Here is a 15,800-nt window from a genome sequence, read left to right as displayed (position 1 = left end):
GACAAGTGCAAGGACGAGTGTCGCTTTAACGGCGTGTGCCTCAACCGCCGGGGAGCGGCCCGCTGCTCATGCGAACGCATCGTCTGCGACGGCTCCTACCGGCCCCTCTGCGGCAGGGACAGCCGGACGTACGGCAACGAGTGCGAGCGCCAGAAAGCCGAGTGCCAGCAACGAGCCGCCATCCCAGTCAAGCACCAGGGCCCTTGTGGTAAGGGACGTGGGGCAACAGGGCACCCCCTGTTAAGTCTTTGCAAATGGGGCAGTGAGGTGGGAGGGACGAAGCCAACCCTCTGATCGCTCCACCTTCTCTGTATCCATCCTTTTGGTCCAAGTGGTAGAGTCCTCCACGAACGCACTTTTGCAGGTAAGTGGTTTCTCTCCTGGGCCGCTGTCAGGCAAGTCCTGGGTGCTGACGCTTCCTCTCCGATTCTTTGCCCTTCTTTCTGGTGTTGTCTTGTTCTTTGCCTTTCTGTCCTCTGTCTCTGCTCCCTCCTTGTGAAAGGCAACCTTTGAGTAATGGTGTCAGTGTTGAGAGTGTTCAGTCCCTGCCTCCCATCCAGCCTTCCGCCCGTCTGTTCATCCGCTCGCTATCCCAACGCTCCGTCATGCCGCCCGGAAGCAGCTCTCATTGCTCCCCCTTTGCACCCTGGGTAACGCTCCCACAATCCACAGTTTGCCTTCTCCCGTGTCCGTCCCCCAGCCCCGCCTCTGGACGAACCTTTCTCAGTTTACAGGTGCGATCTGCAAGCCACGATTCCTAGCGGCGTCTTTTCTTGTCTGTCTCAAATGTGTGGCGAGAGAGAGAGAGTGAGAGAGAAAATTTTGCACGTGATGCAGGTATTGATTAACCAAGAGAGGTCTGGGGTATGTCAGGCCTGGAACCATTTTTTTTAATAAGCCTTGGTTCTGAAATGGTTAACAAAAGAAGAGGGGGTCATTCATTCATTCCATTGATTGTGCTCCAAATGGCTTGCAATATATCAAATGAAGTATTAATATAATAACTCAAAATACAACATGGTATTTATTTATTTATTTTATTACGCTTATATACCGCCCCCCATAGCCAGGGCTCTCTGGGCGGTTTACAGAAATTCTAAAATTGAGGTAAAAACAAGAATACAAAATTTAAAACTCTAAAACACAGAACATACACACATAAAGCATTAAAAAACGATTAAAAACTAAACATGTGGGTAATTAGGATGTGCCGCCATATGCCTGGGCAAAGAGGAAAGTCTTAAACTGGCGCCGGAAAGACAGCAGCGTTGGTGCCAGGCGATCCTCATCAGGGAGATCATTCCACAGTCTGGGGGCCACCACCGAAAAGGCCCTGTCCCTCGTTGCCACACTCCGAGCCTCTCTCAGAGTAGGCACCCGGAGGAGGACCTTAGATGTTGAACGTAGTAACCGGGTATATTCACGTCGGGAGAGGCGTTCCGTCAGGTATTGTGGTCCCAAGCCGTGTAAGGCTTTATAGGTCAAACCAGCACCTTGAATTGGGCTCGGAAACATACAGGCAGCCAGTGCAAGCGGACCAGAGCAGGTGTTATATGGTCGAACCTTCTGGTTCCCGAAATCAATCTGGCCGCTGCATTTTGCATGAGCTGCAGCTTCCAAACCGTCTTCAAAGGCAGCCCTACGTAGAGCGCTTTGCAGTCATCTAACTTGGAGGTTACCAGAGCATGGACAACTGAAGCCAGGTTATCCCTGTCCAGAGAGGGGAGTAGCTGGGCCACCAACCGGAATTTGTAAAAGGCACTCCGTGCCACTAAAGCACTCTGTGCCAATTTATGTTCTATTATAAATTGAACTTATTCTAATATAGAACATCATCTAATATAATATCTAGAGTCAGACCCGTGATCTGTATAGCTCAATGTCATCGCCATGGGTTGGCGGTGTCTCCCCAGAATTTCAGACAGGGATTTTTTTTTCAGCCTTACCTGAAGTTGACGGGGACTCAATTTGCAGTTTTCTACCTGTTGGTTGTACTGTACAATGGAACCAGGGCCCTTTCCCTAAACATTGAGACAAATTATTAACATAATTATTAACATACACAGTCCTATGTATGTTTAGGCGAGGGGGGGGGGAGTCCTATGACTCCCAGCATTCCCAGGCCAGGAGAAAAGTCTTATATTTATTTATTTATTTATTTTTATTTATTAAATTTATATACCGCCCCATAGCCGGTATATAAAAGTTAAAATATTTAAAATTTAATATTTATTTATTAAATTTATATACCGCCCCATAGCCGGTTTACAAAAGTTAAAATATTTAAAATTTAATATTTATTTATTAAATTTATATACCGCCCCATAGCCGGTATATAAAAGTTAAAATATTTAAAATTTAATATTTATTTATTAAATTTATATACCGCCCCATAGCCGGTTTACAAAAGTTAAAATATTTAAAATTTAATATTTATTTATTAAATTTATATACCGCCCCATAGCCGGTATATAAAAGCTAAAATATTTAAAATTTAATATTTATTTATTAAATTTATATACCGCCCCATAGCCGGTTTACAAAAGTTAAAATATTTAAAATTTAATATTTATTTATTAAATTTATATACCGCCCCATAGCCGGTATATAAAAGTTAAAATATTTAAAATTTAATATTTATTTATTAAATTTATATACCGCCCCATAGCCGGTTTACAAAAGTTAAAATATTTAAAATTTAATATTTATTTATTAAATTTATATACCGCCCCATAGCCGGTTTACAAAAGTTAAAAAGAGTGGACATTAAAAAAAACTACACAAAATTTAAAACCACCAAAAAATATATAAAAACAACAGTATAAAACAGTATCCATTTTAAACAACAACAGTTCTGGCGTCTATTAAAAAACAAACAAATTTAGCATATGTTGTTAAATGCTGTTAAATGCCTGGGTGAAGAGAAAAGTCTTGACCTGGTGCCGAAAAGATAACAATATTGGTGCCAGACGAGCCTTATCAGGGAGATCGTTCCATAATTGGGGGGCCACCACTGAAAAGGCCCTCTCCCTTGTTGCCAGGGAGGGGCAACTCCCAGCATTCTCAGGCCAGGGGAAAAGCCCTACTTCTCCCAGTTTTCTCCAGCCAGTGTCCATACTCGTTAATCTTCCACAAGACATTTGTAAGATTGTGGCCTTATTCAGGTTGCTGAATTTGTGTCTTTGTGTGTGTGTGTGTGTGTGATGGGGATGATCTCAGCGTAGAATTCTAATTTTAGCCTTTCTTTTAGTACAGTGTACACACAGCTCTGTCAATGTCTCTTTCACGAGAGTTGAAGGCAGGGGAGAAGGCATCTTTCTCTCCGTCATTATTTGAACCTTTCGGACCCCTCCTAGGAAGGCAAGAGAAGAGGGGAGAGAAGTTCATAGAATCATAGAATAGCAGAGTTGGAAGGGGCCTACAAGGCCATCGAGTCCAACTCCCTGCTCAATGCAGGAATCCACCCTAAAGCATCCCTGACAGAGGGTTGTCCAGCTGCCTCTGGAAGGCCTCTAGTGTGGGAGAGCCCACCACCTCACCAGGCAACTGATTCCATTGTCGTACTGCTCTAACAGTCAGGACATTTTTCCTGATGTCCAGCCGGAATCAGGCTTCCTGTAACTTGAGCCCGTTATTCCGTGTCCTGCACTCTGGGAGGATGGAGAAGAGATCCTGGCCCTCCTCTGTGTGACAACCTTTTAAGTATTTGAAGAGTGCTCTCATGTCTCCCCTCAATCTTCTCTTCTCCATGCTAAACCTGCCCAGTTGTTTCAGTCTCTCTTCATAGGGCTTTGTTTCCAGACCCCTGATCATCCTGGTTGTCCTCCCCTGAACCCCTGCCCCCCAGGAATCACGATGTCGTCAGCAAAACCAGGGTTTAACGCTGAAAGAGTGCTTTCAGAGGCGGATGGGACGGCGTTCCCTTTTGAACCAGGAGCCCTGGAAGCCTGCAATTGCAGCCCAGGGCCGGTGGAGCTTCAAGCTTTGTGGCCGACTTTTATCTGTACCTGGCGGAGCAGGCCGCAGGACCGTCAGCCGCGGGGAGAACACCTGACTCAGCGGTTCCTCGCCAGATCCAGGACAAGAAACGCTTGGAGGCATTTCTCTGTCTGTCTCTCTCTCCACTCCCAGCTCCAGCCTTATTTAGTTTTCGGAGGGCAGGTTGTTCTCTCGTGGCCTGGGTGGCCTCCTGGCCTCATTTCCTCCTCCTCCAGTACTTATCCTCAGCTATTTTTGCTCCCAAAGTGCTGGAAGAATAAGTGACATGTCCCCCGCCTTCCTGAAGATGTCACCAACTCGCTCTTAGGAGCTCTCGCAAGGCACAGCTCACAGGCTGTCCTCCAGCCCCAGCCCCATGCAAAAAGGGCAAGCCCTCTGCCATCTCCCTTCCATCTCCCCTTTGGGGATAGGGAGGCTTTCGCTCACGGGTCACGGGTTCAAGTCCTGCTGAAGGTGATGTTCTTTCCCTGCAGCTCACAGTCAGGAATCACAGCTCAGCGGCAGACTTTGCCTGCAGGCTGTCTCCAGGTTCAACCTAACCCACGCACCCACCCCGGCTCAAAGAATCACACAGGCCCGTGCCAGACACTCTGGAGTTCGGAGCCCATTTAGAGGAGATGCCACTGAACAAGCCTGGGAAATCATCCAACCCAGACTAAAGGCAGCTTTGGCTGTTTCGCAGAACGTAGCCTAATTATTATTTTTTAATTGGATGATTAAAAACAAGACGTGTAAGTAGTGCCATGATGAGAGTGAGTTGAGATTCTAGGGCAGGAATATCCGTTATTTCGGACTACAAGTCCCGTAAGCCCCAGTCAGCCCAGGGTCAGGATTCTGGGAGTTGTAATCCCAACAAAATCTGTGGGAGACGACGACGTAGCAGAAGTATTCTGGGGGAAGTCTAGGTTGCAGTGACACACGCGCACCCAAACACACTACATTGCACCGCAGATAATTCATTACAGCCACATCCCAAATCACAGCTTGTTAAACTTGTGCTATGCCAAAGAATTGCATAGTTTTTGAGGCTCCTTCTTTGTCCCTTATCCCAAAAGGGTGAAAATGATGCAACCCTTTCCATCTTGAAACGAAAGCTTTGGAGACTTGCAAAGGCTTTGCATCGGCTCCTGCCCAGTTCCAATTTTTTTTAAAAAAAGTGTCCTTGTCTTTAATTTCAGGGTTTGGGAACCTGTGGCTTTCCAGATGTTGTAGTACTGCAACTCCCTGTCCAACAACATCTGGAGGGCCACAGTTTGCCCACCCCTGAGGTCCCTGAGAGTATTTGGCCACAGCCAGGGCCAGGCAAAGCTGGTAGTAGGCCCGTGGCAGATGGGAAATGTAGGCCCCATTTCAAACTGCTCATTAAGTATTTTTCAGTCAGTTCTAAATACATATGAACTAGAACGATTTATTAAAAAGGTAATGGCAAGCACTTTTATTCAAGATGTATGTAAGACATCACTTCTTCACATTCAGAAATGTTTACGTGCTTTTCTTTGGGCAAATTCATCATCAACAACAGAAAAATCAAGCTACTTTGTAACAAATCTTTACCAAAGGGTCCCCCTTTGCCTCTACCAGGGGGACTCCGAGTAGGGAAGGATCTACACTACTGTTTTGAAATGGTTTATAGCAGCTTCGGCAACTGTTGGGGCCCAGGACACACTACATGCACAGTTTCCAAAACGTTTTTAAAGTGTTTTATCTTGCTTGGTGTAGATCTGGCCTAGGACCCCTTAAAATCGTAGGCCCATGCCAAATGGCCCCACTGCCCCCCCCCCCCGTGCCCATCTTCCGCACCCATTAATTACCTTCAAAATGATGCAATGTTATGAATAGGATCATAGAATAGCAGAGTTGGAAAGGGCCTATAAGAACAGAAGTTAAAAACAGTGAACATTAAAAAAGTATACAAAATTTTAAACCGTCAAAAATATAAAAACAACAGTATAAAACGACAGTATCCATTTTAAGCAACAGTTCTGGTGTCCATTAAAAAGCAAACAAACTTAGCATATGTTGTTAAATGCTGTTAAATGCCTGGGAGAAGAGAAAAGTCTTGACCTGGCGCCGAAAAGATAAGAAGAGTGTTGACGCCAGGTGAGCCTCGTCGGGGAGATAATTCCATAATTCAGGGGCCACCACTGAAAAGGCCCTCTCTCCCTTCCCTCGGAGTAGGCACTCGGAGGAGGACCTTAGATGTTGAGCGCAGAGTACGGGTAGGTTCATGTTGGGAGAGGCGTTCCGTCAGGTATTGTGGTCCTAAGCCGTGTAGGGCTTTATAGGTTAAAACTAGCACCTTGAATTGGGCTCAGAAATGTGTTGGCAACCAATGCAAGTGGGCCAGAATCAGTCTTATATGTTCGAACCTTCTGGTTCCAGCTATCAATCTGGCTGCTGCATTTTGCACAAGCTGCAGCTTCCAAACCGTCTTCAAGGGCTGCCCCACGTCGAGGGCATTGCAGTAATCTAATTTGGAGGTTAAATCTGGGAATGGCGTGCATGTGGGTCGATGTAGCCATGTCTGTCTTCTTTCTCTCTCTCTCTCTCCCTTTCTCTCCATCCTTCTTTCCTCCCTTCTTCCTCTTCTGTCCTTTTCTTTCTTTCCGTTGTGTGTCTTGTGTCTTCCAGCATTGCCTGCTTGGAGAACGGAAGCACATCTGCGCCGCGCCGCCGTTCCCCGCTGGGATATCTCTGCTCCGAGGTCGGCTTTCTACCCTTCTTCCTTTCTCCTTAGCTCTGCCCAGGATGATCCGTCCTTCTTCTTCTCCTCCTTCCCCTCTCTTTAGTCCGACAGGGTAAAAAAAGAAAAGAAAAGAAAAAGGGCCCCCTTCCCCACTTGGAATGCAAAGTCCTTGAGCCTTGCAAACGCTTTGCATCTTCCTTTTCCAGCTCCGAAACGAGAAGTGCACGGAATTTTGTCGCAAGCATTTGCTTTTCGTCTTTTTTGCAAGCTCCTTTCTCCCCCCCCAAAAAATGCATCGTGGACTGCTCCTTTCCCCCTGCGAATGAGTCAATTTGGGCTGCTCCTGGTTGGTGGTTTAAAAATAAAATAAATTCCCTGCCTGGCTTCTGGAATTGCCGTGCTGTTGACCCACATCCCCCCTCTCCATTCTTTCACGTGTGTCTGCATCTCTTTCTCCGGGAATGCGTGCATGAAAACTGCTTCGATTCCAGATATTAGGGCCTCTTAAAACAGCAGCGTACCTGGTGTCATGTCTAGCCCTGCTCCCCCTGGGTTGGAAGAAGGTGTTTCAGGTGATCAATCAGAATCAGACTCTGAAGTAGAGGAGTCGGCGCCAGACACAGGCCAGCCTGTACCAGTGGAGGAGGAAGCTCTCACGGGCTCTTCACCAACTGGGAGTGAACCCTCTCCAAAGCTTATCTCCTCAAGGGCAAATAATACAGTCAGTGAGGAGCCAATATTCTTCCGAAGGGGAGAGCATGGAGAGGTTAGCCGATCCTAGAGTACGCCGCAGACTAAAACGGACGAAGCTAAAGGAAGGCGAGAGAAAGTCAGCCCGGCTGACATCCCGTCAGAAGCTGCCTCAGAACTAGTCTCTCTGAAGTTAACGCGTCTTGGGAAAAGGCTTTCCATTCTTCTTGAAAGGACAATTGTCTCGCTTAGTTTGCATAGTTTTGCCAAGGGGGATAATTCCTAGAGATTAGACTCTCTTCAGGTGGGAAGAGATGTTTCTTGCTTGGATAAAGCTTTGCGGATTCCTTAGCAGGCCTCGTTATTGTCTCCCAAGAAGGCGGGAGGTTTTGAGAAACACAACACCTGGAACTGCACACACAAACTTCAGGCCGATGAGGGGATAGCAGTGTGCGGCATCGGGTCCCACGATTGGCAGTCACTAAGAAGCCCCTGGATTGGCTCGTCCTAGTATAAATACTAGCAGCTTGGTTTCCTAACCAAGACACGTCACCAGGGCAGGACCTTCCGTGGGCTACCCTGCTCTAATAACATGCGAGCCAGTATGGCGTCGTGGTTACGGTGTTAGATTAGGAGTCGGAAGATGTGAGTTCGAATCCCCACTCAGCCCAGAATCTCGCTGGGTGACCTTGAGCATTCAGTATTACAGCTCAGCTAAATGCTACCACCCCTTTCATGAGACGATTTGTTAACTGTGAAAGAGGACAGTCAACATTTGGAGGGGATTTTTTTTTATTAGCTTTTATTAATACTTAAATTGAAGGGGAATTCTAAGACCTTTTGAACAATGGTCTTACTTTAAATGCAAGGTGGATGAGATCCTTGCTTGGGGAGGGAAAGGTGGCTGCCGCATTGGCGACAATCCAGTAAAGCCGTGAAACATCTTGTAACGTAGACATCTGCCCTGCATGTGTAATCTTAGCACATGAGAGAGGACAGTCCCTAGCCTCCTTCCTGACCTGCTAGTTTTCTACGTGCCAGGAAATGGTTATAAGGAGGAGCACTCAATCCATTTCCCTGCTTGTAGAAAACTAGCACGCCAGGCTTGAACCCTCTTGCCTAACTTGCTTGTTTTCTGTGTGCAGGGATTTTATTTTAGGTTTGGTTTAGTTGGCGTGGTGGAGGAGCATTCAGCCAGGTGAGCCCCCACCGACAGATACAGGTTGGCTGCTTCACTCAAATCTAGGCCTAAGAATAGCAATTGCCTATCCGGTTTGCTTGTCTGTGCATCGTGGCTTCCTGTCTGTTTCCTTTTCAGTATTTCCCTCTCCTCCTCCTCCTCCTCCTCCTCCTCCTCCTCCTCCTCCTCCTCCTCCTCCTCTTCTTCTTCTTCCTCCTCCTCCTCCTCCTCCTCTTCTTCCTCCTCTTTCTCTTTCTCTTTCTCTTTCTTCCTTCCTCGCTAACTCCCAGGGCTGTTTTTTGATCCTGATGGAATGTAGGCACCCCCCCTGCAACCTGCCTTAGTCCTGCCTTTAGCATCCCTCTCGGAGTCTGTAAGCGGCCTGAAAAGGCATGGCACCAGCTTACAGCCCCTGGCAAAGGAGCAGTAGGCCTCTCTGCCTGCCCACCCCTTTTTGATCCCGCTGCCTGCCGGTTGCATGAAGATTATGGGTTCACTAAAATCTCTTTAACTTTAAAACACGGATCTGCCTCCTACACGCCTTAGGCTGACCTTGCGGCTGCAGGGGCAAGGTATTCTAATTCTAAGACCCAGCTAGAGTGGGAATTTGGCGTCTGCTACAGCTCTGTGGGATTGTGGGAAATTGCCTCCTACCCCTGTTTCTGTGCAAGCGCAGAACTCAGCCGCGTCCTGCGAATCACAGCCTGTTTTTGTTGTGGTCGTGGTGGCTATTGTTATTTTGACATATTACTTAAAAGCAAAGTTTCTAGCCCTCATGAAATGTGTGGGTTATGCTAGGTGATGTCACAGAAGAAAGGCACGACGGGGCTGAGGAGATCCAGGTGCAATGCCCCACGAAGCCATGAAGCTCTCTGGGTATCTTGGCCTAATCGCTTTCATTGCACTGCTGTAAGGATAAAATGCGGGAGATAAAGTTTATGTAACATCCTGAACAGCTCCTTGCAACTCTGTGGGGCTGGCAGGAATACAAAATAAATTTGGACACTTGCGGGTGTATAGGCATTCACACATACATTGATTGGCACAACTTGTATGGGTCTGAGCGCTTTGCTGTACACGGCAAAGGATTCCGTTTACTTTGACACGGAGGCTGGTGGCTGCAATGTCTGTGTGGCCGTGTGGATCAGCTCTGGGTTCAACTCAGAACCAGCCAGAATTCCAAAGGAGCTTTCCAAGGTGCGGAAACTAGTGGGGTTTGGGTTTGGAACCTTGGACAGCGCCTTTAGAGATCTGAATGGAACCCAGAATGGATTCACAGCCCTGCTGATATCGGAGTTACCAGCCACCAGTGTGTTGCCATTGTGTGTGTGTGTACTCCACAAAAACACATACACACACACACACGGGGAAAGTTCCTGGAGTTTAGGAAAAATCCGTGGCTTGGCTTGCAAATGCAAGCTGAGTCCAGTGCGCTGCAGAACTCCGGCAAGTCCTAAAAGGGCAATAGACATCCGGACGTAAAAGGTTTGCCGAGATATATTCGAGTAGCTTGATCCGTACGGTCGCAGGGTTCGCAGGGGCCCTGGTGCGGGATGGAAGCACCCTTGGGGCAGAAGGACTGTAGCTCACGCTTCCCCTCCTGCTTCCTCTACCCGCTTTCCCTGCTCAGATCTCGGCATGCCCAGCCCTTGCTTGAGCATCGAGTGCACCTTCGGGGCGACCTGCGTGGTGAAGAACCAGGAGGCCGTGTGCGAATGCCAGCAAGTGTGCCAGAGCGTCTACGACCCGGTGTGCGGCAGCGACGGCCTCACGTACGGCAACCCCTGCGAGCTGGACGCCATGGCCTGTGCCCTCAGGAAAGAGATCCGGGTGAAACACAAAGGCGCTTGCGGTGAGTCGGAATGGTTTTTTTTTTTTTTTTTTCCCTGTGCCGCAAGGCTGGGATGAAGGCGGAGAACAGGTTGCTTGACCTCCTTTAACCTGTTACAGTTTTAAACATTTTTAACATGTTTTTAATTTTACTGTAGGTTTAATTGTATTTTAATTTTTGTAATTTATATTCATATTTTTTAATTGCACGTGTTTTAATCTTGTAAACCGCCTTGAGTCCCAGTACTGGGGAAAAGGTGAGAAATAATAATAATAATAATAATAATAATAATAATAATAATAATAATAATAATAAACATACCTCATCGACGTAGCAATACTGAATGACACCATATCGCACATACTCACTGGAAACAATCCTGGAAAATGCAGATCACAAAATATACTGGGACCGAACAATTCATACGGACCAGACCATAGAGAGCTTCGGCTATTGGGCGGTATTAAAATATAATAAATAAATAAATACCTTGCAATCAACCAGACAGAACAGTTATAGACAAAAAAGAAAAACACTTGTACCTCATCGACATAGCAATACTTGATTACAAAATGTTGTAGAAAAGGAAGAAGGAAAGAGAGAAAAAAATATACACCACTGGCCATGGAAGTCAAAGAACTATGGCAACAGGAAAAGGTCACAATTATTCCGTTGGTCACATCAGTCACCGGCATCACATCAAAAAACTACACAGAAAACCTTCAGAAACTGGGCCTCCCAAAATACATCCACACCAACATCTAGAAAGCGGTCCTACTTAAAACATGCTCGATTGTCAGGAGATTCCTGAATTTGTAAACAGCATGACTTGGCAATGCCCATCATGTCCGTCTTGAAAAACCACCATGAGCGAGAAAGAGAATAATAATAATAATAATGATGATGAGGATGAGGATGATGATGATGATGATGATGATAATACCACCACCACCTGGAGATGCTGGGGTTTGAACCTGCGACCTTCTGCATGCAAAGCACAGGCTCTACCACTGAGCCATGGCCCCTCCCTATCAGCTTGCCTCAGGACTCTCTCTTGGCAGAAACACTCTCTCTCTCTATCTTGGCTTGACGGTTTTCATTTGTGCTCTCCTGCATCCAATAAACACATGGCACAGAATTCTTGGGTAACAGGAAGCACAGGGCGGGTGCAGAGGGAGAGCGAACAAAGCCGGGTTGCTGCGAGCACCGGCTACGGAACGGTTTTCTTCTCAGTGATAGTCAAAATGGCCATGGTTACGTAAGCTGGATTTCAGGTGTAATCAAATCCTCGGGCCATGTCCTTCCCCCGCTGCTGTCCGAGCGCAGCTGCGCAGCTGCGCTTTCTCTCCGTGGGCCGTTTCCCAAGCATGCTCTATCTGCGGGGAAAGGCGGGGGAGATCGGGACGGGGTTGTTTCTCCTGCCAAGAGCGCACGTTTGAGCAGCGCCCCGGTACAGTGGGGCGTGGCAGTCGGTTGCACATTGCCAATTTCAGGCTGTAATTAAATTGGCAGGAAGCGCGGAGAATGCAGGTTAAGACGCCGAGCACAATTCACTGGGGGCGTCTTGTGCACAGGCCCCCGTGGAAATGTACGGGAGCGGCACACCGGAGCATCCAGGCCAAAGTTTGCAGCGGCGTCACACTGCGGATATTGGAACTGTGTCAGCTTAGAGACTTAGGAAGCTGCTTTCTATCGAGTCAGACCCGTCTCCGTGTTGTTCGGTATTTCCTGCATCGGGGTGCAGAATTTGGGGGCCAAATCCGCCCTCTTACCATCCAGGATCACTTACACGCCAAGATCTCAAAGGAAAGTGTTTTACCGATCCGTTGCAACCTGATCCTTGCCGCTGGAGATCTCACGGGCGTTCTGCAGGCAAGGTTCAGCTAGGTCCGTGTCCCGTTTTCCTTCTCGACGCTGTCTCTTTAAGAGGGGGCGTCGCCATAGCTGGGAGGGGTTGGTACTAAATGGGTGTGGCTAAAGGGAGAGAAGAGGAGCTGTGAGACACCCCGCCCCCCCAAGACCGACAGGAGACAATTTTCTCCTTAACCACTTGGGGTGCTAAACTTCTTTCAACCCGAGGGCTGGATTCCATTGTGGAGAAGCTTTCTGGGGCCGGGTTCTAGAAGTGGGCGTGGCCAGAGGCAAAAGGGGTGGAGCTAAAAACACCAGCGTATTTTAGCTTAAAGCTCTTACTGGCCGTAAGAGCCTTAGGAGAGGCATTTCAACTGTTTAAAATGAGGGGAAATTGTATGAATCCAGGAAAACGCCAAACAGTTGGGAGGAAGGGGGCGGGATCAGGGGAAGGGGGTGGGATCAGGGGGAGGGGGCGTGGCCATTCAGGGAATCCTAGGGGGGCACATTTGGCCCAAAGCTAAGGTTCTGCCCCCTGTCTTGCATGTGTTGCAATTGCAAGCTTTCAGGGGCAATTTCTTTAATTTATTTTTATTACTACATTTATATCCCGCCTATTTCCTCCAAGGAACCCAAGGCGGCGGCATACATAATCCTCCTCCCCTCCATTTTATCCCCACAACAACAGCCCTGTGAGGTAGGTTGGGCTGAGAGAGTCTGTGACTGGCCCAAAGTCACCCAGTGGCTTTCCAAGGCTGAGTGGGGACTCGAACCCGGGTCTCCCGACTCCCAGTCCAACACCTTAACCACTACGCCACCTTTGGAAAACCTTCACTCGTGCGGTTCGTGGTGGGGAGTGGGCGGAAAATGTAACATCCTTTGAACGGCTCCTGAGAACACATCTTTTCCCACGGGCTTTCCCCGGGATGCAACCGCTGCTGAGTTTACTTTGGTCTGACGTGGTATTTTTAAACTTCCAAAGCTTTATATTTCGCTTCAAGTTGTATTTTATTTATCATTCTTGCATTTATGCCTCACCTTCTTTCCTCCAAGGAAGCAGCCTACATGATCCTCCTCCTCTTCTCCACTTTATCCTCACAACAACAACCCTGCGAGGTAGGCTGGGCTGAGAGTCTGTGCCTGGCCGAAAGTCACCCAGTGGCTTTCCATGGCTGAGTGGGGACTCGAACCCGGCTCTCCCCAGTCCAACACTTTAGCCACTACACCACACTGGCTCATAATTTAATAATTTGGTGCTGATTATGTTTCCCTACAACAAACCCCAAAAGCATAGCTCTGGTCGGAGGCATCACAAAGGAACAGGCGGGCAACCTCTTCCACCCATCTTCCTCCGTGTGCTAAAAGAACTGCGAATTGGCGAGTGAACTATGAAGATGAATTACCCTGTCGACCCCCCCCGCCTTTTCTCCCTCCCCGTCCGCCCCCCGCCGCGAACACACATTCGCTCGAGGAGATGGGGGGAAGAAGGAAGCGGCAGGCGCTGTGAATTATTGGTGTCATGTTGTAAATACATCCGCTCCCAGGAAGGGAGAAGCTATTAAAATCAGAGAAAGGAGCCCGCGGGGTTGCACTGCCTTTTTAGAGAGAGACACAAAGCGTTCATCACCCTCCGACGTGGATCGAATGAGACCGGCGTGGACACGCCGCTCCGTCCGAAAAACCCTTTCCGGACGTGGCTCTTGAATGGTGGCCCGTAGCCGGCTGCTCAGCGCCCAGGGAAGGGGCAGTGGCGAATGGGTGCTGTTGGTTAACAATTGCTTTGCTGGATCGGGAAAAAAAAGTCCAGTGTGGTGTAGTGGTTAGAGTGTCAGACTGGGAGTGGAGTCCCCCCTCGGCCATGGAAGCTCACTGGGTATCTTTGGGCCAGTCACAGGCCTTAGCTAGACCTAAGGTTTATCCCATCGTCATAGAATCATAGAACAGCAGAGTTGGAAGGGGCCTACAAGGCCATCGAGTCCAACCCCCTGCTCAAGGCAGGAATCCACCCTAAAGCATCCCTGACAGAGGGTTGTCCAGCTGCCTCTTGAAGGCCTCTAGTGTGGGAGAGCCCACAACCTCTCTAGGTAACTAGTTCCATTGTCGTACTGCTCTAACAGTCAGGAAGTTTTTCCTGATGTCCAGCCGGAATCTGGCTTCCTTTAACTTGAGCCTGTTATTCCCTGTCCTGCGCTCTGGGAGGATCGAGAAGAGATCCTGGCCCTCCTCTGTGTGACAACCTTTTAAGTCTTTGAAGAGTGCTATAATGTCTCCCCTCAATCTTCTCTTCTCCAGGCTAAACATGCCCAGTTCTTTCAGTCTCTTTTCATAGGGCTTTGTTTCCAGACCCCTGATCATCCTGGTTGCCCTCCTCTGAACACGCTCCTGGAGTGATCCCTGCCTGCTCCCGGGAAATCCTGTGTGTCATTTGCATGAACAGGGAAGACCTTAGGTCTAGCTAAGGCCACAGACTCTCAGCCCAACCTACCTCACAGGGTTGTTGTTGTGAGGATAAAATGGGGAGGTGGAGGATTATGTATGCCGCTTTGAGTTCCTTAGAGGAAAAAAAGGCCAGATATAAATGCAATGATAAAATAAATAAAAAATCTGGTCTTGCATTCTGTGACCGGCAATGCCGGATGCCAGAACAGACTGTTTCCCCCAGCGCTTGAAGTCAGAATGAAGGAGCCCAGCAGGATCAGACCGACGGCAGTCTCAATTGGATTGGAGAACCTAGTCTGCCGAAATGCTCCAGACTCCACTTCGTAGCTCAGTTTGTCTCGCTGCAGTTCTCCTTTGTGACCCGATTTTCTTTTCACATGCACGGGAGAAGTCTGTTTTGAACTGGGGAAAGATCGCAGTTTCATGAGCCTGTGACTCAGCCCTGACAATGTGAAGAGGAGATGCCTGCCCACAGGTTTACAGTCTATAAGAAGATACAGCACATGAGGAAAGAGGGATGAGGAGGGAAGAGGAAAAGAGATAGTCTTTCAGCAGGGCTGGTGGAATGGCCCTGATTCCCCTCTGATCTCCCTCTCTGTACAGCCTTCAGGAATGGCAGCTCCTCACCAGGGCATACTTGTGACTAGTGACGGGAAAATCCCCCAGGGTGCAAATCCAATTAAGCCAACCCATCCCCACCCCAAATTGTGAAGTAGTCTGCTTAACCTGAGCCACTCTGAACCAACCTTTGTATTTGTGGTGAGTGTTAAGCGCTACCTCCCGGGACTCGTATTTCCCAGCCAGGAAATGTGAGTCTCGGAGCCATCTGACCCACATGCTTGAACCCAGCCCACCTGCCACGACCCTGAGCCGGCGAGGAGAAAGGAGGTTTATCATAGGGGTCAGACAGTTATCGCAGGACCGCTGTAACAGCAGCCTCCTCCCCAAGAGAAGCCGAAATCCCAAGTGAAACAAGAGTGGGCCCATTTTCTTCAGTAGATCTAGATGAAATCTTCGAAACGCTAGTTCGCCACGGCGCATCCCCTGCTGAGCGCAACCCCGCGGCCTCCATGGCTTTATGATTGCGCCCGAGACGGAACTCCCTTCTGTCGCCCGTTTGGAAG

General features: G+C 48.4%; 1 protein-coding gene across 1 annotated transcript in view; it reads left to right on the top strand.

The window, feature by feature from the left end:
- Window positions 1–15,800, top strand: part of AGRN (agrin) — a 269,076-nt gene that overhangs the window by 178,137 nt on the left and 75,139 nt on the right. Inside the window, exons 7-8 of the mRNA XM_063145056.1 lie at window positions 2–208; window positions 10,186–10,407. Coding sequence (XP_063001126.1) covers window positions 2–208; window positions 10,186–10,407 — 429 coding nt within the window. The remainder of the gene's footprint in view (window position 1; window positions 209–10,185; window positions 10,408–15,800) is intronic.

The sequence above is a fragment of the Elgaria multicarinata genome, chromosome 20, assembly GCF_023053635.1.
Source record: "Elgaria multicarinata webbii isolate HBS135686 ecotype San Diego chromosome 20, rElgMul1.1.pri, whole genome shotgun sequence".
In the NCBI taxonomy this organism is placed as follows: Eukaryota; Metazoa; Chordata; class Lepidosauria; order Squamata; family Anguidae; genus Elgaria; species Elgaria multicarinata.
Note: the sequence above shows the minus strand (reverse complement) of the source record. Positions and strands in the feature narration are given on the sequence as shown.